This window comes from Lagenorhynchus albirostris, chromosome 15, assembly GCF_949774975.1.
Source record: "Lagenorhynchus albirostris chromosome 15, mLagAlb1.1, whole genome shotgun sequence".
In the NCBI taxonomy this organism is placed as follows: domain Eukaryota; kingdom Metazoa; phylum Chordata; class Mammalia; order Artiodactyla; family Delphinidae; genus Lagenorhynchus; species Lagenorhynchus albirostris.
Genome location: NC_083109.1, coordinates 42,913,321 through 42,934,550, shown reverse-complemented (window position 1 = coordinate 42,934,550; position 21,230 = coordinate 42,913,321). Strand labels below are relative to the sequence as shown.

General features: G+C 41.9%; 1 protein-coding gene across 2 annotated transcripts in view; it reads left to right on the top strand.

Annotated features, from left to right (window-relative positions):
* Positions 1-21,230, top strand: part of KIF16B (kinesin family member 16B) — a 280,446-nt gene that overhangs the window by 240,611 nt on the left and 18,605 nt on the right. For both annotated transcript variants that reach the window (XM_060123762.1, XM_060123761.1), the window contains one exon: positions 461-544. In XM_060123762.1, coding sequence (XP_059979745.1) covers positions 461-544 — 84 coding nt within the window. The remainder of the gene's footprint in view (positions 1-460; positions 545-21,230) is intronic.

Genomic DNA, 21,230 nt, shown 5'->3' with positions numbered 1-21,230 from the left:
GAAAAGGCAATACGGAAAGTTTACAGAACTCTTTTACAAAATGTTCAGGTAGTATGCTTGTTGAGTTTTCAAATTCTTATGTCAACACAAATATAATTGAATTCTAGTATTAGAAGGAGACTAAAAGAAGAACAAACTTGTGTTTTAAAAAATAAAACATGTGAAACACCACCTGGCAAAGAGTCTACTACGTCGTCTGGGACAAAACACTGAGACTCAAGTCTGGCCTTCCTTTGAGGCCCCATCATCCTGCCTCTCGGGTGACCCTTGTGGAGCCTTGCCTGGTCTGTTCAAGGTCACACGGTTGGTGGCTAAGCAAGGCAGGCCCTACCATCTTTAAACTTCCAACCTCTTTCTCTTCCCCCCCCCACCATGATAGAGATTCCAAATAATGGATTAATAATAGCCCAAAGTTCACAGGTGTGATATTAATGCCTCTCTTATAAAATATGTATTTCAGCTCGCGACTCTTGAATTCCCTCCAAAGAAACTATTTGGAAACAAGGATGAACGTGTGATTGCTGAGAGGCGAAGTCAGTTAGAGGTAACAGAATTAAGCTTTTCTTTCTCTGTGTGCAGAAAGTTTGCCATCTGATTGACCAGTGAGAATTCTTCCTCTTAAACACTTAACTCTTGTTCACGGATGGAGAGATGCTGCTTCATGAACACAGGAGGTGGCAGCAGCAGATTGTAAAGTAATGAGATCAGTTTATTGAAAATATAAGTCCTTCCCCCCACCCCCAACAGAGCATTTTCCTGGGTTTTGAGGAGATACATTTATACCAAGGGTTAGGAAGCAGGTTGTGGGTGAGAACTGAATGTTCACGTAGACAGATGGTACACAATGCAGGCTGGGGGTAAGAAGCTTGCTGCCAAAAACTTGAATTAATTAACTGAAGATTTGTAGTATTGCATCGTTGTTACTTTTTCAAGGTGGCTGGAAGCAAAAAGACACATACCCATTTTAGTCATGGTTAGGTTCTGTTGGACTTATTTTAACTTCGTCTTCTGAGCCAGCTCCGTGGAGAGCTTTGGTTCAACACAACTGTTGTTTTTCTGACTGCCTCCCTGCTGGCATGCACTGTTGACTGCTCCATAGAGCTTGTATTGCTTTGCAGGCTAGAGCTGCTTATTTGGTTGGCATCTGATGCTACCGAGGCAGAGTGTGCTGAGGCATGGTCGCAGGTAACCCTCGGGCATGGGCTACCCTCTTGCCGCTGTGAGCCACTGAGGCAGGCAGGATAAAATTACAAATAGCTCACTCCAGTCAGCAAGCTTCCTGGGGCCTCGCAAAGTCCCCTCAGCTACTCTTTTAAGAGGAAGAAAAAGAAGACGTATTGCAAATGAAATCAAATAAGAGGAGGCCTGAGACAGCCCTTTCTGAATTATGAAAGTCTCCATAAAACAGCGGTATTTTTCTCATTCCTGGAGACAGCCAGTTTGAAATGGCTGCCCATGGAGTCCAGTGAATACCAGTGAACCAAGCCTTAGGGAAACCTCCAGAGGCTGGAGGTTGCAGTGAGAGCAAAAGGGGGGAGTGGGGACCGTGGAGAAATTGAAGACTAGGAGATTGTGGTCCACGAGGGGCATTTTAGAGAGTTGAGATCTGCAGTATAGAAGTGATCTGAGGAAAGAAGAGTTTCAGGGTGTGGCCATGCTTACAGGCCTGTGAGTTAAACTATAGAATTACACCTTTGAAAGGGTGCTGGAACTATTACGACTGAAGTTTGGATGGGTCGTTGCAGGGCTCTAAAAATCAGCCTATGAGGTGGTATGACCCTGATACCCAACTGAAGAGCTTACATTCAAGGGAAAGGTTATCGTGGTGAGCCTGCTTGACCAAGTTCTCTTAAAGGTTTAATTGTATCATACAAACAATTTAAAACTCACAGTAGAACTAGTGATGGTTTTCTTTCCGGAACCCTTACCTGCGTCAGTAATCCAGACTTGTCTTTAATGGAAACGTGCAGAACGACAGTGTATAAAAACAAGTTTGTAAACTAACAGGAAGTAGCTGTTGTCATCCCTACTTACTCAAGGCTCCAATTAAATGCACATGGTGCCAGCCATGCCCCACAGATTGGGCGCTTGTGTACTGTGCGTTTGTGAGCCCTGCTCTTGGGGACTCTTGTCTTTCCACTCCAGCTTCCAGAGTCAGAGCAAAGCTCAGGGCACCTTTTCATTCTTGGTACTTTCACGTGGAACCCATGTTTGCTTTTTCAGGATCTCCTGCTTAATCACTTAGCCCTACCGAGCCATCAGCTGTTGACAGAGTTTTATGTCAACATCTCTGCAGATACAAGCATTCCTCCCATTGCCCATGACTGTGGTTTACCTGTGGCATTAACCCATAAGGAATGGATTCCCCACAGCTTGTGGAAATAGAGGGGCTTACATTTTAAATTAAGTGTATTTCATCTCATGTTGACTGTGAAATCTTAGAATATTACGTTCTTGTCAAGGAGAGAGTGTAATTCAGCTTCACGTTACTGGAAAGTTAACCTGACATCCTTGAGTTGATTTCCTGCAACTATTATGATTTTTATTTTCAAGCTAACACCAAGAGTCACTGATTTAGTGCATTTTCATGTGAAAATTAACATTTATTGTCCCTGAACTTCCTATTTAATTCAATATACATTTATTTAATTCCTGATACATGCTGGGGACAGTGCTAGGTGTTATATAGAACATCAAGGTGAATGAGACACTTCTTGCCCTCAAAGAGCATATGTTTACATTGCTGTATGAAACTCTACCTGGAGGTATAGTTAAATACGTAGGCATGTACAGAAAGGTGGATTTCAGTAGGACACATTTGTACCGGCACACACCAATATACATCGTGTTTGCGCCAAAGGAATTATCCGCTGATTTTTAAAATCCAGAAACACAGCTTTACAAACCTCCTCACGCCGATTGAGCTGCATAGAGCAGTGTTGTAAGCAAGCATCCAGTTGCGTTTCGATCTTCCTTGCTATTAAAATAGCTGCAAGATTTGGACCTTGTGTTTGAGTTTATCAACAAAAAGTGTCAAATGTTTTCACATGAAAGACATAGATACCTACTTTCTAACTTATATAAGGTTAAATCCTATTTATAACAATGTTAAAATAATTATTCTAAAAATGATGGGTAACAACAGAAATTTCTGCCTGTCACTAGAGATTAGTTTTATCACTGCAGAGAGAGGAATATTAGTGGTGTGTGTGGTGGTAGCCGTGTGGGGTTGGGGTGTGTAGCACCAGGAAAAGGCAGCAGTGAGTCAGGACGTGGTGATGCTCAGTGGTGAAGCGTACATTTGGCCTCCAGAACTCACTCTTATTGATAAACGTGTATAGGCTCCACCCACAAAGAGTTACCAGGACCACTGTAGCTTATAACCCAGAGCCGGGTTTTCCAGTATCTGGCCTCTTACTGCTTTGCATCTCATGCCCAAACGCCGCCAAGCACTTTTGCTCCACAAGAGCCAGAGTCTCTGGAGGTTTCTAACGTGGGCGGAACCCCCTGTTGCTGCCATCCCGGCCCCGCTGGAACCGTTCAGTGTAAATGTGCACATCGTGGGCAGACCCTGCTCTCGGGCAGCCAGAGGGTTCTGATAGCGGCTCTCCCCACGTGTGACACGGTGCTCAGCTCCTCCAAGCCCTTCTTGTAACGCGGACGACAGCCCAGCAGAAAAGGCTGTGGAGGTAACAGGAAATGATCACATCAGTCTCTGTCTGATGAGTTACGTGGAGCAGAAGGGTGCTTGTTACTGTACTTGAAGCCAGATACCATTACCATCCGGTTGAACCTGTCATTGTCATAGGTCAAAAATGGTGGAATATTGGCAATTCCGTAGGCTTTCACATAGTACTACTGCTGTCTCACATTTACTGGGTGTCTACTGAGTGCCAGGCATGAGTGAAAGGCTTGATATATCATGCCATTTACTCCTCCAGCCAGCTTTTGAGGTGACTTCTATTATTATCTCCATTTTACAGGTGAGAAAGTTAAGTCTTGGGGAGGATAAAGAAGGTCATGTAGCCAGTGAGTGGCAAAGCCTCAGTCTGTACTAGAGTGTCTTTCAGGGCAGCCTCCTTCTCTTAATCCTCAGCACACTCTGAGCTCGAGATACAGCTGGGTCTTCTGCACACTTTGTTCTGGAATGTCCATGAGATTTCACCTCCACTTCTTTTAAGATTCTTGGTACTTTCTTGCTTGTATCAAAAGGTATGTTTATGTCTCAGATCTCCCCTATTATACTGTTCAGTTACTTGAAGGCAACAGAATCAACGTCTAATTGAATTCTTCATCTCCCATGATATTTCACACGTGCTTCACATTCACTGTATTATTCACTGAATTCTCAGAAAATCTGCGGATATTAGCCCCAAATAGATGAGTTTTTTGCTTTGTTGTTGTTGATTGATGAGAGGTGCATTTTGGGTCACTAATTTCAGAGAATGTTATCATCTACTTGGAAACATTTCTGCTAATCATCTCAGTAGTCTGTCATTTCAAGGAGTAACTGTAATTAATGAAAACAAGTGAAATCCTCTAATAAAACAGTAAAGCTTTCAAGAATAAAACCACTACCTGTAGGTGTAAGAACCTGAGAAGTTTCTCGGACGTTTTCTTGAACGTACTAGAGCAGGCAGCAGCCCAAGATCACATCTTCCCCATTTACAAGTCACTGGCTAGAGCATTATTAAGATGGATAAAGATAGTGTGGAAGCTTAGAGCATGGGCCTGGGGCGCTTCATCCTGATCTCGAATCCTGGCTTTGTTCCTTTGGAGTTAATGTCACTGTCAGTGTCCTTTATCACTGACAAATGAAGACAAATAATACCACCATCTTCCAGGAGTTGACCTGAGGGTTAAATGAGATCATGGACATCACACGGCCTCTGGTACAGAGGGAAGCACTCCGAAATGTTAGGTGGTACCGTGGTGAATGAAAGTGGTGGTGGTGACGAGGACAGTTGGCCACAGTGATGGCGCCTTCCAGCACGTTTCAGATCTGCTTTAAGAGCCAGGGGAGGACAAAAGAATGCCCCCCACCTGCAGTCATGAAGTGTAGCAATGTGAGCACCTCAGTTTGTTACATCTATTTGCAAAATCAATTTCTGAGGACAAAGACACTAAGATTATGTGACTGTTCTTATGGTGATACTTGGAAGATACCAGGAATCTCATGATGTAACACCACCCTTTCTTTCACCCTGTAAAATTGTCATCTGAAATGTAGAAATGCTTTCTGATGATTGAATCACAGTTGAGCTACTGTCCGGTGTGAGAAAGATGAGAGGCCTAGGATCATTATGAAACGAGCACAGTTCCTCTGCGTTTACATAGCTGTTGTTCACAGCCGGTCGGCTCTCTTTGCATGTCTCCCGAGTCGCTGACAGTGAGGCTGCCCACTGTGGCGTCCCCAGCACGCCTGATGTACCCCAAGCCTCTGCCTGACAAATAGTTCGTTTCGGCCAGTGACCCCCAGACATACACCTACTTTTTTAACAGTATGTTAGATTTATTAATTCCCTGCCCTGAGAAAGAACAGATACCATGGGAAGCAGGGGGCATCTCAGCAAGGTGTTACCAAGACCTTATGATAGGACTTGGCCCTGGGTTAGGTGATTCGGGGCAGAGGGCAAGCAAGCGGACTTTGCTCTGGATTGGATGTTGGGCCATTTCTCTGATTGGGTGTCTTAATAATTCTTATCTGGAAGGCAAGAAGAACAGAGTGAGGTTAAAACTATGATTGATAAGAAACACAGCAGTCATCCTGTTAGCCAGAGGAGGGGGGTATTTGATCATTTTCATGGTTTGTACAGTATTCATGTTTTTGTGTTCAGACATGATTGTGGAGTGTTTTTTGGATTTTGTTTTTCTTTCTGTCTTGCTCGTGGTCACAGAGTAGCCTCGCCTGGTCTTGGGGTCCTTTGGAGCTGTCTGCCCTTGACAGGAGAATACCGAGCTTAGCTGTGAGCACCCGTCCGGCCCTCAGCTGCGTCTCATCACTTTTTCTTACAATAGAGAGATGCCCAGAGCTCACAGGTGTCGTCTTTTCTAACGTGAACTAAATGAGGAGTTGTTTTCAAAATAAAAGTCTTGGTGGTTCCCATGCCTTACCTGCCTTACAACGTGGGTGTTATGGCGGCTGCCGTAGTGCTACGTCCCTCTGCCCAGCACCAGGGGCCACTTGCCTGCACAGCCCAGCTTTTCTGACTAACAGCAGTGTCTGCTTCTGTTGACACTTCAGTTTTATGTTACTTTCAAACCTTTGATTTCCAACAGTAGAATCATTTTGGTTTAGACATTGTATAGGTTGAATCCTTTCAGTTTCACAGTACATTTCAGGAGGTGAAAATCCTTGCATTTTCTCACTCGTTCAGCTACCTGAAAGCTATCTGGCAATTCTGTGCTTAATTGAACGTTCTTTCCATCTACTCTCTGCTGATCTTACAGAACGGATAATGGCGGAACCATTACCAAAGTAGGCAGAGAGTGAAAAATACCTCACGGGAAGAACCGTTTCCCTCCTCATTTATGTTTTTATGTATTTTACCTTTTCTGGTTGTATGGTCATTCGTATTAGCAGTGACTGTTTTCTGTGATTTGTTGATCACAGAGCATTTCTGAAGGGGGTTACGTGGCTGTCGCTGTGTGGGAGGAGACTGAGCTGGACTTTGGGGGCTGTTTCATCGCGGTGCTTCGTGAAGTCAGAGGGGCTAAAATTGCTGTGATCTGGCGTGAAGATTTGGGAAGGAGATGGGAAACTCCATGTGGTATTGGAATAATGCAGAAGGTTCTAGAGTCAGACCTGCACTTGCAACCCAGCTCTGTGAGACTACTCCCGTGTCCTGTGACCTTAGTTCCCTCCCTAAACTTTAGTTCCTTACTTGTTAAGTGGCAGAAATCATATCTGCTCCATGGAGTTGTTAGAATTACATGATGAAGTATGTACACTGTGAGTAATGGAGTTGTTAGAATTACATGATGAAGTGTGTACACTGTAAGTAAGCGGTGCCATGAGGGGGAGGAAGTCTGGGAAAGAATGAACTCCAGAGGCACAGTGCCCATCAAGAAACCATTTTACACAACTGAAGTCCTTCCATATCAGTGTAAGTTGGCACTTTATGGTCACATCAGAAGAGTGAGTCCCCATCTGGAGGGAAAATCCCACTTTGGTTTCCATGCAGAGTCTTTGGTTTAATTGAGAAGAAACCAAAATTGAAACACATGTTTACAAGGAGAGGATCAACTTCCAAACCCAGATGGAGGCTGGAGGGACAAGGGAAGCGCCCGCCATACTGTCAGTTTTACTCTGCCGTTTTTCCCCTTCCCCACGTGGCATCCTGTGTGGGCTGATGGCTAACAACTCAGGGACTCAAAACTCACTGCAAGTGGGAAAACTCTTCCCCATCACTGGGCTCCCAATCTAAAGCTCTAAGCAGGCAGTCAGGGTCTTCATGTTGTTACTGACTTGGGATTAAGTCAGCAGAAGCATCTCCGAGGCTGGAGCACCTCCGTCAGCTCAGACGTCCTCTCCTCGGAGAGCCCTGCCCCTTCACTCCCCACCAGATGCCTCTGTGGCTTCTTGGTCAAGCACTTTGCAGTGGTTGGGGGGATTTTTTTGTTTGTCAGTTTGTTTTGTTTTTAAATGCTTTATATTTTACTAGAAGGTAAGTTCTGTGAGGACAGGGTTTCCAGCTGCCTATTCACTTCTGTCTCCTCAGTGCCTAGAACAGTTTCTGGCCCTTAACAGGCCCTCAGTAAGTGTTTGTTGAATGATCACTTAAAGCTGCACTGAATAGCAAATATGACATATTTGTTCTGACAAAAAACATTTTCAAAGCCAGAGCACATGCATGAATGGGTTTAAATGCCACTTTGCAGTAGGCCACTGGGCTGGTTACTTACCCATTCTGAGCTTCATCAGTCTTAATGGGAAACAGGGATAAGAAGAGCTAACTTTCAGAGTTGCTGAGCGGATCAAATGAGAGTGGTGTTTAAGAAACACCTGTACAAGACATAGGCCCTAGCCCATAATACATCCCAAATTGATACAGGATAATGGTTAAAAACATACATTATACAGTCCAGCAGACCTAGTTGTGGATCCTTGCTCTGCTACTTACTGACTGGGTAACCTTAAACAGGTTTCTTAACCTCTCTGTGGATCAGTTTTTCTCATCCTTAAAATGGGGATAATAATAGTACCCACTTCAGAGAGTTGTTGTGAAGGTTAAATGAGATAATACATGTAAAATACTTGGATAGGCGCTGGGTTCATAGCAAACACTAGAAATGATCATTCTTTTAAAAATTGCTACATTCCAATCACTGTGTGGTGACTTACAGCATACTTTTAAAATTAAACAAAGTTCTAATTAATGCACTAAGATAAGAAAAGGCAATAAAAGGTTATTCTGGGCTTCCCTGGTGGCGCAGTGGTTGAGAGTCCGCCTGCCGGCGCAGGGGACACGGGTTTGTGCCCCGGTCCGGGAAGATCCCACATGCCGCGGAGCGGCTGGGACCGTGAGCCATGGCCTCTGAGCCTGCGCGTCCGGAGCCTGTGCTCTGCAACGGGAGAGGCCACAACAGTGAGAGGCCCGCGTACCGCAAAAAAAAAAAAAAAAGGTTATTCTGATTGAGAAGGAGGAAATAAAACTCTTATTCACAGGTGACATGATTGTCTCTGTAGAAAATCTAAAATAATTGACAGGAAGTCTCCTGGAACGGAAAAAATTATGGCAAGATTGCAGGATACAAGGTTAATATATCATAGTCAATCACTTTCCTATATACCAGCAATGAAAAAGGGGGATTGAAATTTAAAACACAATAGAATGTACATTAGCACTCCCCAAATTAGATACTTAGGTAAACATTTAATAAAATATGTTTAAGATCTATATGAAGAAAACTATAAAAACTCTGATGAAAGAAATCAAAAAACTAAACTAATGTAGACGTAGTTCATGTTTATCGATAGGAAGTTTCAATATTGTCAAGATATCAGGTCTTGCAACTTGGTCTATAGATTCAGTGCAGTCCCCCAGCAAGATATTTGTGGACATGGACAAACTGATTCTAAAGCCTGTATGGAGAGGCAAAAGACCCAGAATAGCCAGTGCCATACTGAAGGCGAAAAACAAAGTGGGTGGACTGACAGTACCCAGCTTCAAGATTTAACCATAGGATTAGGAACCAAGATGGCGGAGTAGAAGGACATGCTCTCACTCCCTCTTGTGAGAACACCAGAATCACAACTAGCTCCTGGACAATCATCAACAGGAAGACACTGAAACTCACCAAAAAAGATACCCCACATCCAAAGAAAAAGGAGAAGCCACAATGAGACGGTAGGAGGGGCGCAATCGCAGTAAAATCAAATCCCATAAGTGTTGGGTGGGTGACTCACAGACTGGAGAACACTTATACCCCAGAAGTCCACCCACTGGAGTGAAGGTTCTTGGCCCCATGTCAGGTTCCTAACCTGCGGGTCTGGCAACAGGAGGAGGAATTCCTAGAGAATCAGACTTTGAAGGCTAGTGGGATTTGATTGCAGGACTTCGACAGGACTGGGGGAAACAGAGACTCCACTCTTGGAGGGCACACACAAAGTAGTGTGTGCATCGGGACCCAGGGGAAGGAGCAGTGACCCCAGGGGAGACTGAACCAGACCTACAGGTAGTGTTGGAGGGTCTCCTGTAGAGGTGGGGGGTGGTTGTGGCTCACCATAGGGACAAGGACACTGGCAGAAGAAGTTGTGAAGTACTCCTTGGCGTGAGCCCTCCCAGAGTCTGCCATTAGCCCCACCAAAGAGCCCAGGTAGGCTCCAGTGTTGGGTTGTCTCAGGCCAAACATCCAACAGGGAGGGAACACAGCCCCACCCATCAGCAGTCAAGCGGATTAGAGTTCTACTGAGCTCTGCCCACCAGAGCAACAGTCAGCTCTCCCATCAGGAAACTTGCACAAGCCTCTGAGATAGCCTCATCCACCAGAGGGCAGACAGCAGAAGCAAGAAAACTACAATCCTGAAGCCTGTGGAACAAAGACCACATTCACAGAAAGATAGACAAGATGAAAAGGCAGAGGGCTATGTACCAGATGAAGGAACAAGGTAAAACACCAGAAAAAGAACTAAATGAATTGGAGATAGGCAACCTTCCAGAAAAAGGATTCAGATTAATGATAGTGAAGATGATCCAGAACCTCGGAAAAAGAATGGAGGCAAAGATGGAGAAGATGCAAGAAATGTTTAACATAGACCTAGAAGAATTAAAGAACAAACAAACAGAGATGAACAATACAATAACTGAACTGAAAACTACACTAGAAGGAAGCAATAGCAGAATAACTGAGGCAGAAGAACGGAGAAGTGACCTGAAAGACAGAATGGTGGAATTCACTGCTGCGGAAATGAATAAAGAAAAAAGAATGAAAAGAAATGAAGACAGCCTAGGAGACCTCTGGGACAACATTAAACGCAACAACATTTGCAGTATAGGGGTCCCAGGAGGAGAGGAGAGAGAGAAAGGACCAGAGAAAATATTTGAAGAGATTAAAGTCGAAAACTTCCCTAACATGGGAAAGGAAATAGCCACCCAAGTCCAGGAAGCACAGAGCTTCCCAGGCAGGATAAACCCAAGGAGAAACATGCCGAGACACATAGTAATCAAACTGACAAAAATTAAAGACAAAGAAAAATTATTGAAAGCAGCTAGGGAAAAATGACAAATAACTTACAGGGGAACTCCCATAAGGTTAACAGCTGAATTCTCAGCAGAAACTCTACAGGCCAGAAGGGAGTGGCATGATATACTTAAAGTGATGAAAGAGAAGAACCAACAACCAAGATTACCCGGCAAGGATCTCATTCAGATTCGATGGAGAAATCTAAAGCTTTACAGACAAGCAAAAGCTAAGAGAATTCAGCACCACCAAACTAGCTCTACAACAAATGCTAAAGGAACTTCTCTAAGTGGGAAACACGAGAGAAGAAAAGGACCTACAAAAACAAACCCAAAACAATTAAGAAAATGGTCATAGGAACATAGAAATCGATAATTACCTTAAACGTGAATGGATTAAATGCTCCAACCAAAAGACACAGGCTCGCTGAATGGATACAAAAACAAGACCCATCTATATGCTGTCTACAAGAGACCCACTTCAGACCTAGGAACACATACAGACTGAAAGTGAGGGGATGGAAAAAGATATTCCATGCCAATGGAAATCAAAAGGAAGCTGCGGTAACAATGCTCATATCAGATAAACTAGACTTTTAAATAAGGAATGTTACAAGAGACAAGGAAGGACACTACATAATGATCAAGGGATCAATCCAAGAAGAAGATATAACAATTATAAATATATGTGCACCCAACATAGGAGCACCTCAATACATAAGGCAAATGCTAACAGCTATAAAATAGGGAATCAACAGTGACACAATAATAGTGGGGGACTTTAACACCTCACTTACACCAATGGACAGATCATCCAAGATGAAAATAAATAAGGAAACAGAAGCTTTAAATGACACAATAGACCAGATAGATTTGTTATTCATAGGACATTCCATCCAGAGACAGCAGGTTACACTTTGTTCTCAAGTCCACGTGGAACACTCTCCAGGATAGATCACATCTTGGGTCACAAATCAAGCCACAGTAAATTTAAGAAAATTGAAATCATATCAAGCATCTTTTCTGACCGCAACGCTATAAGATTAGAAATGAATTACAGGGAAAAAAACGTAAAAAACACAAACACTTGGAGGCTAAACAATATGTTACTAAATAACCAAGAGATCACTGAAGAAATCAAAGAGGAAATCAAAAAATACCTAGAGACAAATGACAAAACACGACGATCCAAAACCTATGGGATGCAGCAAAAGCAGTTCTAAGAGGGAAGTTTATAGCTATACAAGCCCAGCTCAAGAAACAAGAAAAATCTCAAATAAACAATCTAACCTTATACCTAAAGGAACTAGAGAAAGAAGAACAAACAAAACCCAAAGTTAGCAGAAGGAAAGACATGATAAAGATCAGAGCAGAAATAAATGAAATAGAAACAAAGAAAACAATAGCAAAGATCAGTAAAACTAAAAGCTGGTTCTTTGAGAAGATAAACAAAATTGATTACCCATTATCCAGACTCATCAAGAAAAAGAGGGAGAGGACTCAAGTCAATAAAATTAGAAATGAAAAAGGAGAAGTTACAACAGACACCGCAAAAATACACAGCATCCTAAGAGACTACTACAAGCAACTCTATGCCAATAAAATGGACAACCTGGAAGAAATGGGCAAATTCTTAGAAGGGTATAACCTTCCAAGACTGAACCAGCAAGAAATAGAAAATATGAATAGACAAATCACAAGTAGTGAAATTGAAACTGTGATTAAAAATCTTCCAACAAACAAAAGTCCAGGACCAGATGGCTTCACAGGTGCATTCTATCAAACATTTAGAGAAGAGCTTACACCCATCCTTCTGAAACTCTTCCAAAAAATTGCGGAGGAAGGAACACTCCCAGACTCATTCTGTGAGGCCACCATCACCCTGATACCAAAACCAGACAAAGATACTACAAAAAAAGGAATTACAGACCAATGTCACTGATGAATACAGATGCAAAAATCCTCAACGAAATACTAGCAAACAGATTCCAACAACACATTAAAAGGATCAAAACCATGATCAAATGGGATTTATCCCAGGGATGCAAGGATTCTTCAATATACATAAATCAATCAGTGTGATACACCATTTTAAGAAATTGAAGAATAAAAACCATATGATCATCTCAATAGATGCAGAAAAAGCTTTTGACAAAATTCAACACCCATTTATGATACAAACTCTCCAGAAAGTGGGCACAGAGGGAACCTACCTCAACATAATAAAGGCCATATACAACAAAGCCACAGCAAACATCATTCTCAACAATGAAACACTGAAAGCATTTCCTCTGAGATCAGGAACAGGACAAGGATGTCCACTCTTGCCACTATTTTTCAACATAGTTTTGGAAGTTGTAGCCACGGCAATCAGAGAAGGAAAAGAAATAAAAGGAAACAAATTGGAAAAGAAGAAGTAAAACTGTCACTGTTTGCAGATGACATGATACTATACATAGAGAATTCTAAGATGCCACCAGAAAACTATGAGAGCTAATCAATGAATTTGGTAAAGTTGCAGGGTACAAAATTAATGCAGAGAAATCTCTTGCATTCCTATACACTAATGATGAAAAATGTGAAAGAGAGATTAAGGAAACACTACCATGTACCACTGCAACAAAAAGAATAAAATACCTAGGAATAAACCTATGTAGGGAGACAAAAGACCTGTATGCAGAAAACGATAAGACACTGATGGAAGAAATTAAAGATGATACCAGCAGATGGAGAGATATACCATGTTCTTGATTGGAAGAATCAATATTGTGAAAATGACTGTACTACCCAAAGCAATCTATAGATTCAATGCAATCCCTATCAAATTACCTATGGCATTTTTTACAGAACTAGAACAAAAAATCTTAAAATTTGTTTGGAGACACAAAACACCGTGAATAGCCAAAGCAGTCTTGAGAGAAAAAAATGGAGCTGGAGGAATCAGACTCCCTGACTTCCGACTATACTATAAAGCTACAGTAATCACAACAATATGGTATTGACACAAAAACAGAAACATAGATCAATGGAACAGGATAGAAAGCCCAGAGATAAACCCACACACCTATGGTCAACTAATCTATGACAAAGGAGGCAGGGATATGCAATGGAGAAAAGACAGTCTCTTCAGTAAGTGGTGCTGGGAAAACTGGACAGCTACATGTAAAAGAATGAAATTAGAACACTCCCTAAAACCATACACAAAAATAAAGTGAAAATGGATTAGAGACTTAAATGTAAGACTGGACACTATAAAACTCTTAGAGGAAAACATAGGAAGAACACTCCTTGACATAAATCACAACAAGATCTTTTTTGATCCATCTCCTAGAGTAATGGAAATAAAAATAAACAAATGGGACGTAATGAAACTTCAAAGCTTTTGCACAGCAAAGGAAACCATAAACAGGATGAAAAGACAACCCTCAGAATGGGAGAAAATATTTGCAAGTGAATCAACGGACAAAGGATTAATCTCCAAAATATATAAACAGCTCATGCAGCTCAATATTAAGAAAGCAAACAACCCAATCCAAAAATGGGCAGAAGACCTAAATAGACATTTCTCCAAAGGAGACATACAGATGGCCAAGAAGTACATGAAAAGCTGCTCAACATCACTAATTATTAGAGAAATGCAAATCAAAACTACAGTGAGGTATCACCTCACACCAGTTAGAATGGACATCATCAGAATATCTACAAACAACGAATGCTGGAGAGGGTGTGGAGAAAACAGAACCCTCTTGCACTGTTGGTGGGAATGTAAATTGATACAGCCGCTCTGGAGAACATTATGGAGGTTCCTTAGAAAACTAAAAATTGAATTACCATATGATCCAGCAATCCCAGTACTGGGCATATACCCAGAGAAAACCACAATTCAAAAAGACACATGCACCCCAATGTTCATTGCAGCAGTATTTACAATAGCCAGGTCATGGAAGCAAGCTGCATGCCCATCAACAGACGAATGGATAAAGAAGATGTGGTACATATATACAATGGAATATTACTCAGCCCTAAAAAGGAATGAAATTGGGTCATTTGTTGAGATGTGGATGGATCTAGAGACTGTCATACAGAGTGAAGTAAGTCAAAGAGAAAAACAAATTTTGTATATTAACACATATATGTGGAACCTAGAAAAATGGTACAGATGAACTGGTTTGCAAGGCAGAAATTGAGACACAGATGTAGAGAACAAACATATGGACACCAAGGGGGTGAAAGCCGCGTGGGGGTGGGGATGGTGGCGTGCTGAATTGGACGATTGGGATTGACATGTATACACTGATGTGTATAAAATTGATGACTAATAAGTACCTGCTGTATAAAAAAATAAATAAAAATTTTAAAAAAAACCAAAAGACTTAACCATAAAGCCACAGTAATCCAGACAGTATGTTATGGGCAACAGAATAGATCAATATATTAATGGAACAGAATAGGGAGTACAGAAATATACCCATGTAAGTATAGTCAACTGATCTTAGGCAGAGGAGCAAAGGCATACAGTGGAACAGAAATAGTCTTTTCAACAAATGATTCAGGAACAACTGGACATCCACATGCAAAACAAAAGATTCGTGACATAGACCTCATACCCTTCACAAAAAAGTAATTGAAAATGGATCATAGACCTAAATGTAAAATGCAGAACTCTAAAACTCCTAGAAGGTGACATAGGAGAAAACCCAGATGACCTTGGGTATGGTGATTACTTTTTAGATACAAGAAATCCATGATCCATGAAAGAAATAGTTGATAAGCTGGACTTTATTAAAATTGAAAATTTCTGCTCTACAAAAGACAATGCCAAGAGAATGAGAATACCAGCCTCATACTGGGAAAAAATATCTGCAAAAGACACATCTGATAAAGGACTCTTATCCAAAACGTACTTTGAACTTTTAAAACTCAACAGTAAGAAAATGAAAAACCCAATGAAAAAAAATAGAAGACCTGAACAGACATTTCCCCAAAGAAAATATACCCATGGCAAATAACCATATAAGAGGATGTTAATCAACATCATACGTCAATTGGGAATTGCAGGTTAAAATAACAATGAGATATCTCTGTACACCTGTTAGAATGGCCCATATCCAGAACACCATGGACGTCAGGTGCCAGTGAGGATGTGGCGCAATGGGAACTCTCCCTCGTTGGTGTGGGGATGCATAATGATGCAGCCACTTTTGAAGACAGTTTGGAAGTTTCTTATAAAACTGAACACACTCTTACCATACAATTTGGCAGTTGTACTCCTTGCTATTTACTCGAGTGAGTTGAAAACATATGTTCACACAAAAACCTACACATGAATGTTTATAGCAGCTTTATCCATAATTGCTAAAACTTGGGAGCAATCAAGATGTCCTTCAGTAGGTGACTAGATAAATAAACTGTGGTACATCCAGACAGTGAAATAGTACTCAACATTAAAAAGAAATGAGCTATCAAGACATGAAAAGAAATGGAGGAAACTTAAATACATAAAACTCAGTGAAGAAAGCCAATCTGAAAAGACTACATACTGTATGATTCCAACTGTGTGACATTCCGGAAAAGCCAAAACTATGGACACAGTCAAAGGATCAGGGGTTAGTGGTGGGGAGGAATGAGTAGGTGGAGCACAGAGGATTTTTAGGACAATGAAACTGCTCTGTATGATATTGTCATGGTGGGTGCATGTCAGTACACATTTGTCAAAGCCCATAGGATGAACAAGAGTGAACCCTAATGTGAACTGCGGACTTTGGGTGATAATGATGTCTGTGTAGGTTACTGATTATAACAAATGGAACCTTCTGGTGTGGGAATTTAATAGTGACTATGTGTATGTGAGGATAAGGGTGGATATGAGAAATCTCTACCTTCCTCTCCATTTTTCTGTCAGCCTGTAACTGCTCTTGAAAATAAAGTTTATTTAAGAATCTTATAAATTTTTTATAAATGCAGTCATCATGCATTTATAATCTCCTTCATTTCCTCCTTTTCTATCTTCATTTTTCTTTCACTTCTGTCCTCCCTCCATCCTCTTATTTTTCTATTGTCCCTTAATTGCTTTGCTAAACAAAGGAGGGAAGATGGATGGATGGATGGATGGATGGATGGGTGAGTTGATTTGGCACTAGTATACATTTTTCTTAAGAGTATGAGGTTTAATTATTATTAAAAGGAAGGGAATCATCATCAAAACAAGCTATATATTTCATACATATTTTCTCCACTGCTGAGCATATAATAATGTATATTTCATTAAGAGTGACTCACTCATTACTCTGAAATTTGAAAGTCACTATTTTATCTATCTTTAGCAAGCACCATTTTTATTCGCGTGTTCTTTCCAAACTCAAGGTAGATGTCTGTCTTTATGAATCAGTGATTTTCAGAGTATGCAAATTAATGAGGTGCCCACCCAGCAGACCACCTTTGTAAATTAAAACATTTGAACATGGAAACCAGGAAGGAAATCTCTTGTGATCACACATAACCATAAAATAGGTGAGAGGCCAGGTGGAATACTGATGTAATTGACAAACAGTTGTAAAGATCCTTTTCCCCTATAATTTTAATGTATTACTACAAAGACTTTTTCACACTGCTGCTTGGTTCAGAGGACCTTCATGTTCACGTGTCTTGTAGTATCACTTAGGATATTCTAAGTGACCTGTTGCTACGTTTAATTACACCGTCGGTATGATTTGTAAAGATTTTTTTCTTCAAGGGTCACTTAGGAAATCTCAATATGGGTTGCCTCTTCCTCCACCCCTTTCTCTCTGTACTTTCTACCACTTTCTACTGTACTAAAACCAAATTCCCCTTCGTTCTGTCAGACAGAAAAGTTGAGATGATCTTCTGTCGAGTTAGTGTGAAGAAGCCAAAGGACTTGAGTATGTTATTTTAGCATCAAAATAAGGTTTCCATGGAAAAGAGTCTTCAGGACATGGCCCCAGTTCTCCTTTGTGCAGAGGGATCTTCTTTGGCAATCCTTTACAACCCATTCTGGCTCAAAAGAGAAATTGCCTTTACTTAAGAGTGTCAGGTTTGTTAACAGCAGGTGTTGCAAAGAATTCTTAGAATCAAAGAATGCAATCCTATTATATTAGCAAATTTCTGCTCTGCAAAGGGTTATACAACCATCTCCAGCTTTCAGTGGATTAAAGGAACTTTGAGATATCATGATATAGAAATGAATGACTTATACATTTTTTAAACTTTATTTTTTGTGACAGTGTATGTTACAAAACCAGAAAGAATAATGTAATAAATCCAGTGTACCCTCTCACATCACCCAGTTTCATCATTGTCAGCACGTGACCAGTTTTGTTTCATTTCTACCTCTAGTCACTAGACACACACACACACACACACACACACACACACACACACACATTCACAGGATTATTTTAAAACAAATGCCAGATATCATATTTTATCCATAAATATTTTAGGATATATCTCTTCAAAAGCAAGACTCTTTTATTTTTTTAATTAATTTTTTTGGAGTATATTTGCTTTACAATGTTGTGTTAGTTACTGTTGTACAGCAAAATGAACCAGTTATACATATACATATATCCACTCTTTTTCAGATTTCCTTCCCATTTAGGTCACCACAGAGCATCGAGTAGAGTTCCCTGTGCTATACGTAGGTTCTCGTTAGTTGTCTGTTTTATATATAGTCGTGTATATGTCAATCTCAATCTCCCAATTCATCCTACCACCCCGCTTTCCCCCCTTGGAAACCGTAAGTTTGTTTTCTACATGTGTGACTCTATTTCTGCTTTGCAAGTTCATCTGTACCATTTTTGTAGATTCCGCATGTAAGCGATATCATATAATGTCTATCTTTCTCTTTCTGACCTACTTCACTCTGTATGACAGTCTCTAGGTCCATCCATGTCACTGCAAATGGCATTATTTCATTCCTTTTTATGGCTGAGTAATATTCCATTGTGTATATCTATCATACCTTCTTTATCCATTCCTCCGTTGACGGACATTTAGGTTGCTTCCATGTCCTGACTATTGTAAATAGTGTTGCAGTGAACATTGGGGTGCATGCATCCTTTCGAATAATGGTTTTCTCCAGGTATATGCCCAGGATTGGGGTTGCTAGGTCATATGGTAGCTCTATTTTTAGTTTTTTAAGGAACCTCCATACTGTTCTCCATAGTGGCTGTACCAGTTTACATTCCCACCAACATATGGTCACTATTGTTGGATTTTTTTTTTAAACATAACCACAGTGCCATTGTCATCACACACACACACACACACACACACACACACACACACACATACACACAAGTTAACTAATCTCTTATATAAACAAATACCTGGTCAGTGTTCAGGCCACACCAATTTTCTCTTTTTTTTTTTTTTTTTTTTTTTTTGCGGTACGCGGGCCTCTCACTGTTGTGGCCTCTCCCGTTGCGGAGCACAGGCTCCAGACGCACAGGCTCAGCGGCCATGGCTCACGGGCCCAGCCGCTCCACGGCATGCGGGATCCTCCCGGACCGGGGCACGAACCCGTGTCCCCTGCATCGGCAGGCGGACTCTCAACCACTGCGCCACCAGGGAAGCCCTCTCATTTCTTTTTAATAGATGTACTTGAATCAAGACCTACTTTATATCCACACATAGTATTGGTTGATGTGTCTCTAAAGTGTCTTATAATCTATAGGTTTCCCTTCCCTCTTTTTTTCTCATCATCTGTTTGTTGATGAAACCATGTCATTTATCCAGTGAATTCTCACATTTGAGGTTTTGCTAATTGCATCCCATGGTGCCGTTCACCGTGCGCCTCTAATCCTGCGTTTTCTGAAAACCAGTCGTCAGATTGAGTGGCTTGATTGAGTTCAGGTCTGATTTTCTGGGGCAGGAACACAGTAGAGGCAGTGCTGTTGTCCCCTCACATCTCAGGAAGCATGTGGCATCTGGTGGTCTCCCTCTGATGGTCTTTGCTGTCTGTAGTAAAGGAATCCAGTGACTCTGGCAGTCACTGGCCACGCTCAGGACCACTTCCTGTGCCAGACTGAGCCTGTCCTGCCTGTGTCCCTCAAATGCTTCCTGTCTTCAAGGAGCTCATGGTCCTGTTGGAGCAGAGACGACTCATCATGGAACTACGCAGATAGTCATGTACCACCTCTGTGGTTATCAGAGGACGTGACTCCCAAACCAGTGGTTCCCAAGCCTGTCTGGCCGACCTTTGAAATTATCTCGAGGGGCTTTTTGAAAAATACAAATTCTCAGACCTTGTTCTAGTATATTCTGATTCAGCAAGACTAGGGTGGGATCCAGGAATCTGCTGGGGAAAGATGAGACTGGTGTGGGCGTAGACAGGGAAGGAAAAGCCAGACCCTAAAGCCGTCTTCGTGACTTTGGACCTGAACCACAGGACAGGGAGGGGCCCATGGAGTGCTTTAAGCAGAGGTGTGGAGGAATGAGATTTCACTACCGTGGAGAGAATGGCAGGAGCAGGGAGGCGGAGGCAGGAAGAGCAATGGCCAGGCTATTACTGTCTCCAGATAAGACGTGACGGTGGCCTGAAGGAGGATGCGATGGCAGTTGGGGTGGAGGAAAGTGGAAGGATTAGAGAGACACACCGGAGCTAGAGTCAGCATGACTGGCCACTCAGTTGAATGAGAGCTGAGGGCAGTGATGAAATGAGCATGTGTGCCCAAGACCCGCAACATTAATCTTAACAAGACGGTGAGATTTAGTATTAAATACATCTGTGAATTCTGCATTTCTACACACAACTTGTGGTACTGAAATAGTGCTTTTTTTTTTTTTTTTTACCACTTCACTAACGTAGGGTTTGGAAGCTGTATTAGTCAGTATTCTCCAGAGGAGCAGAACCCAGGATGTGTACGTGGGAAGAGATTTGTTATAAGGAATTGGCTTCTGCAGTTATGGAGGCTGAGAAGTCCCAAGATGTGTAGTCGGCAGGCGGAGATCAGGGAGAGCAATGGTGTGGGTCCAGTCCGAGCCCCAAAGCCTGAGAACCAGGAGAGCCGGTGATGTGAGTTGCGTTCTGCAAGTTGACGTTTCCATTTAAGCCCAAAGACAGGAAGGACTGCTGCGCCAGCTCAGCGCAGTCAGGCAGGAGTTCCTTGTACCCGGAGAGCATCTGCCCTTTTGCTCAGGCGAGCGGATGAGGCCCACCGACGCGAGGGAAGGCAGCGTGCGCCACTCAGTCTGTTGACTCAGATGTTCATCTCCTCCAGAAACAGCCTTACAGACACACCGGAATGACGTTTGACCAAATATCTGGGCACCTCGTGGCCCAGCCCAGTCGACACATAAAACTAACCACGACAGAAGCCATTTCCGTTCACCCCAGATACAGCTGCAGTGGTCATTTTTCCATTTTTGAGGCTTTTGATATTCTAATATCAGTCCCACCTCATATGCAGTCCCCATTAAATCAGTAACATCTGGCATCTTCCTGGCACCCGTGTTCGCCTACAAGGTGTTTGGGGGCTTGACAAATACAACAGAGATTCTCCAGCTCTTTCCTCCTTATGGAAATAG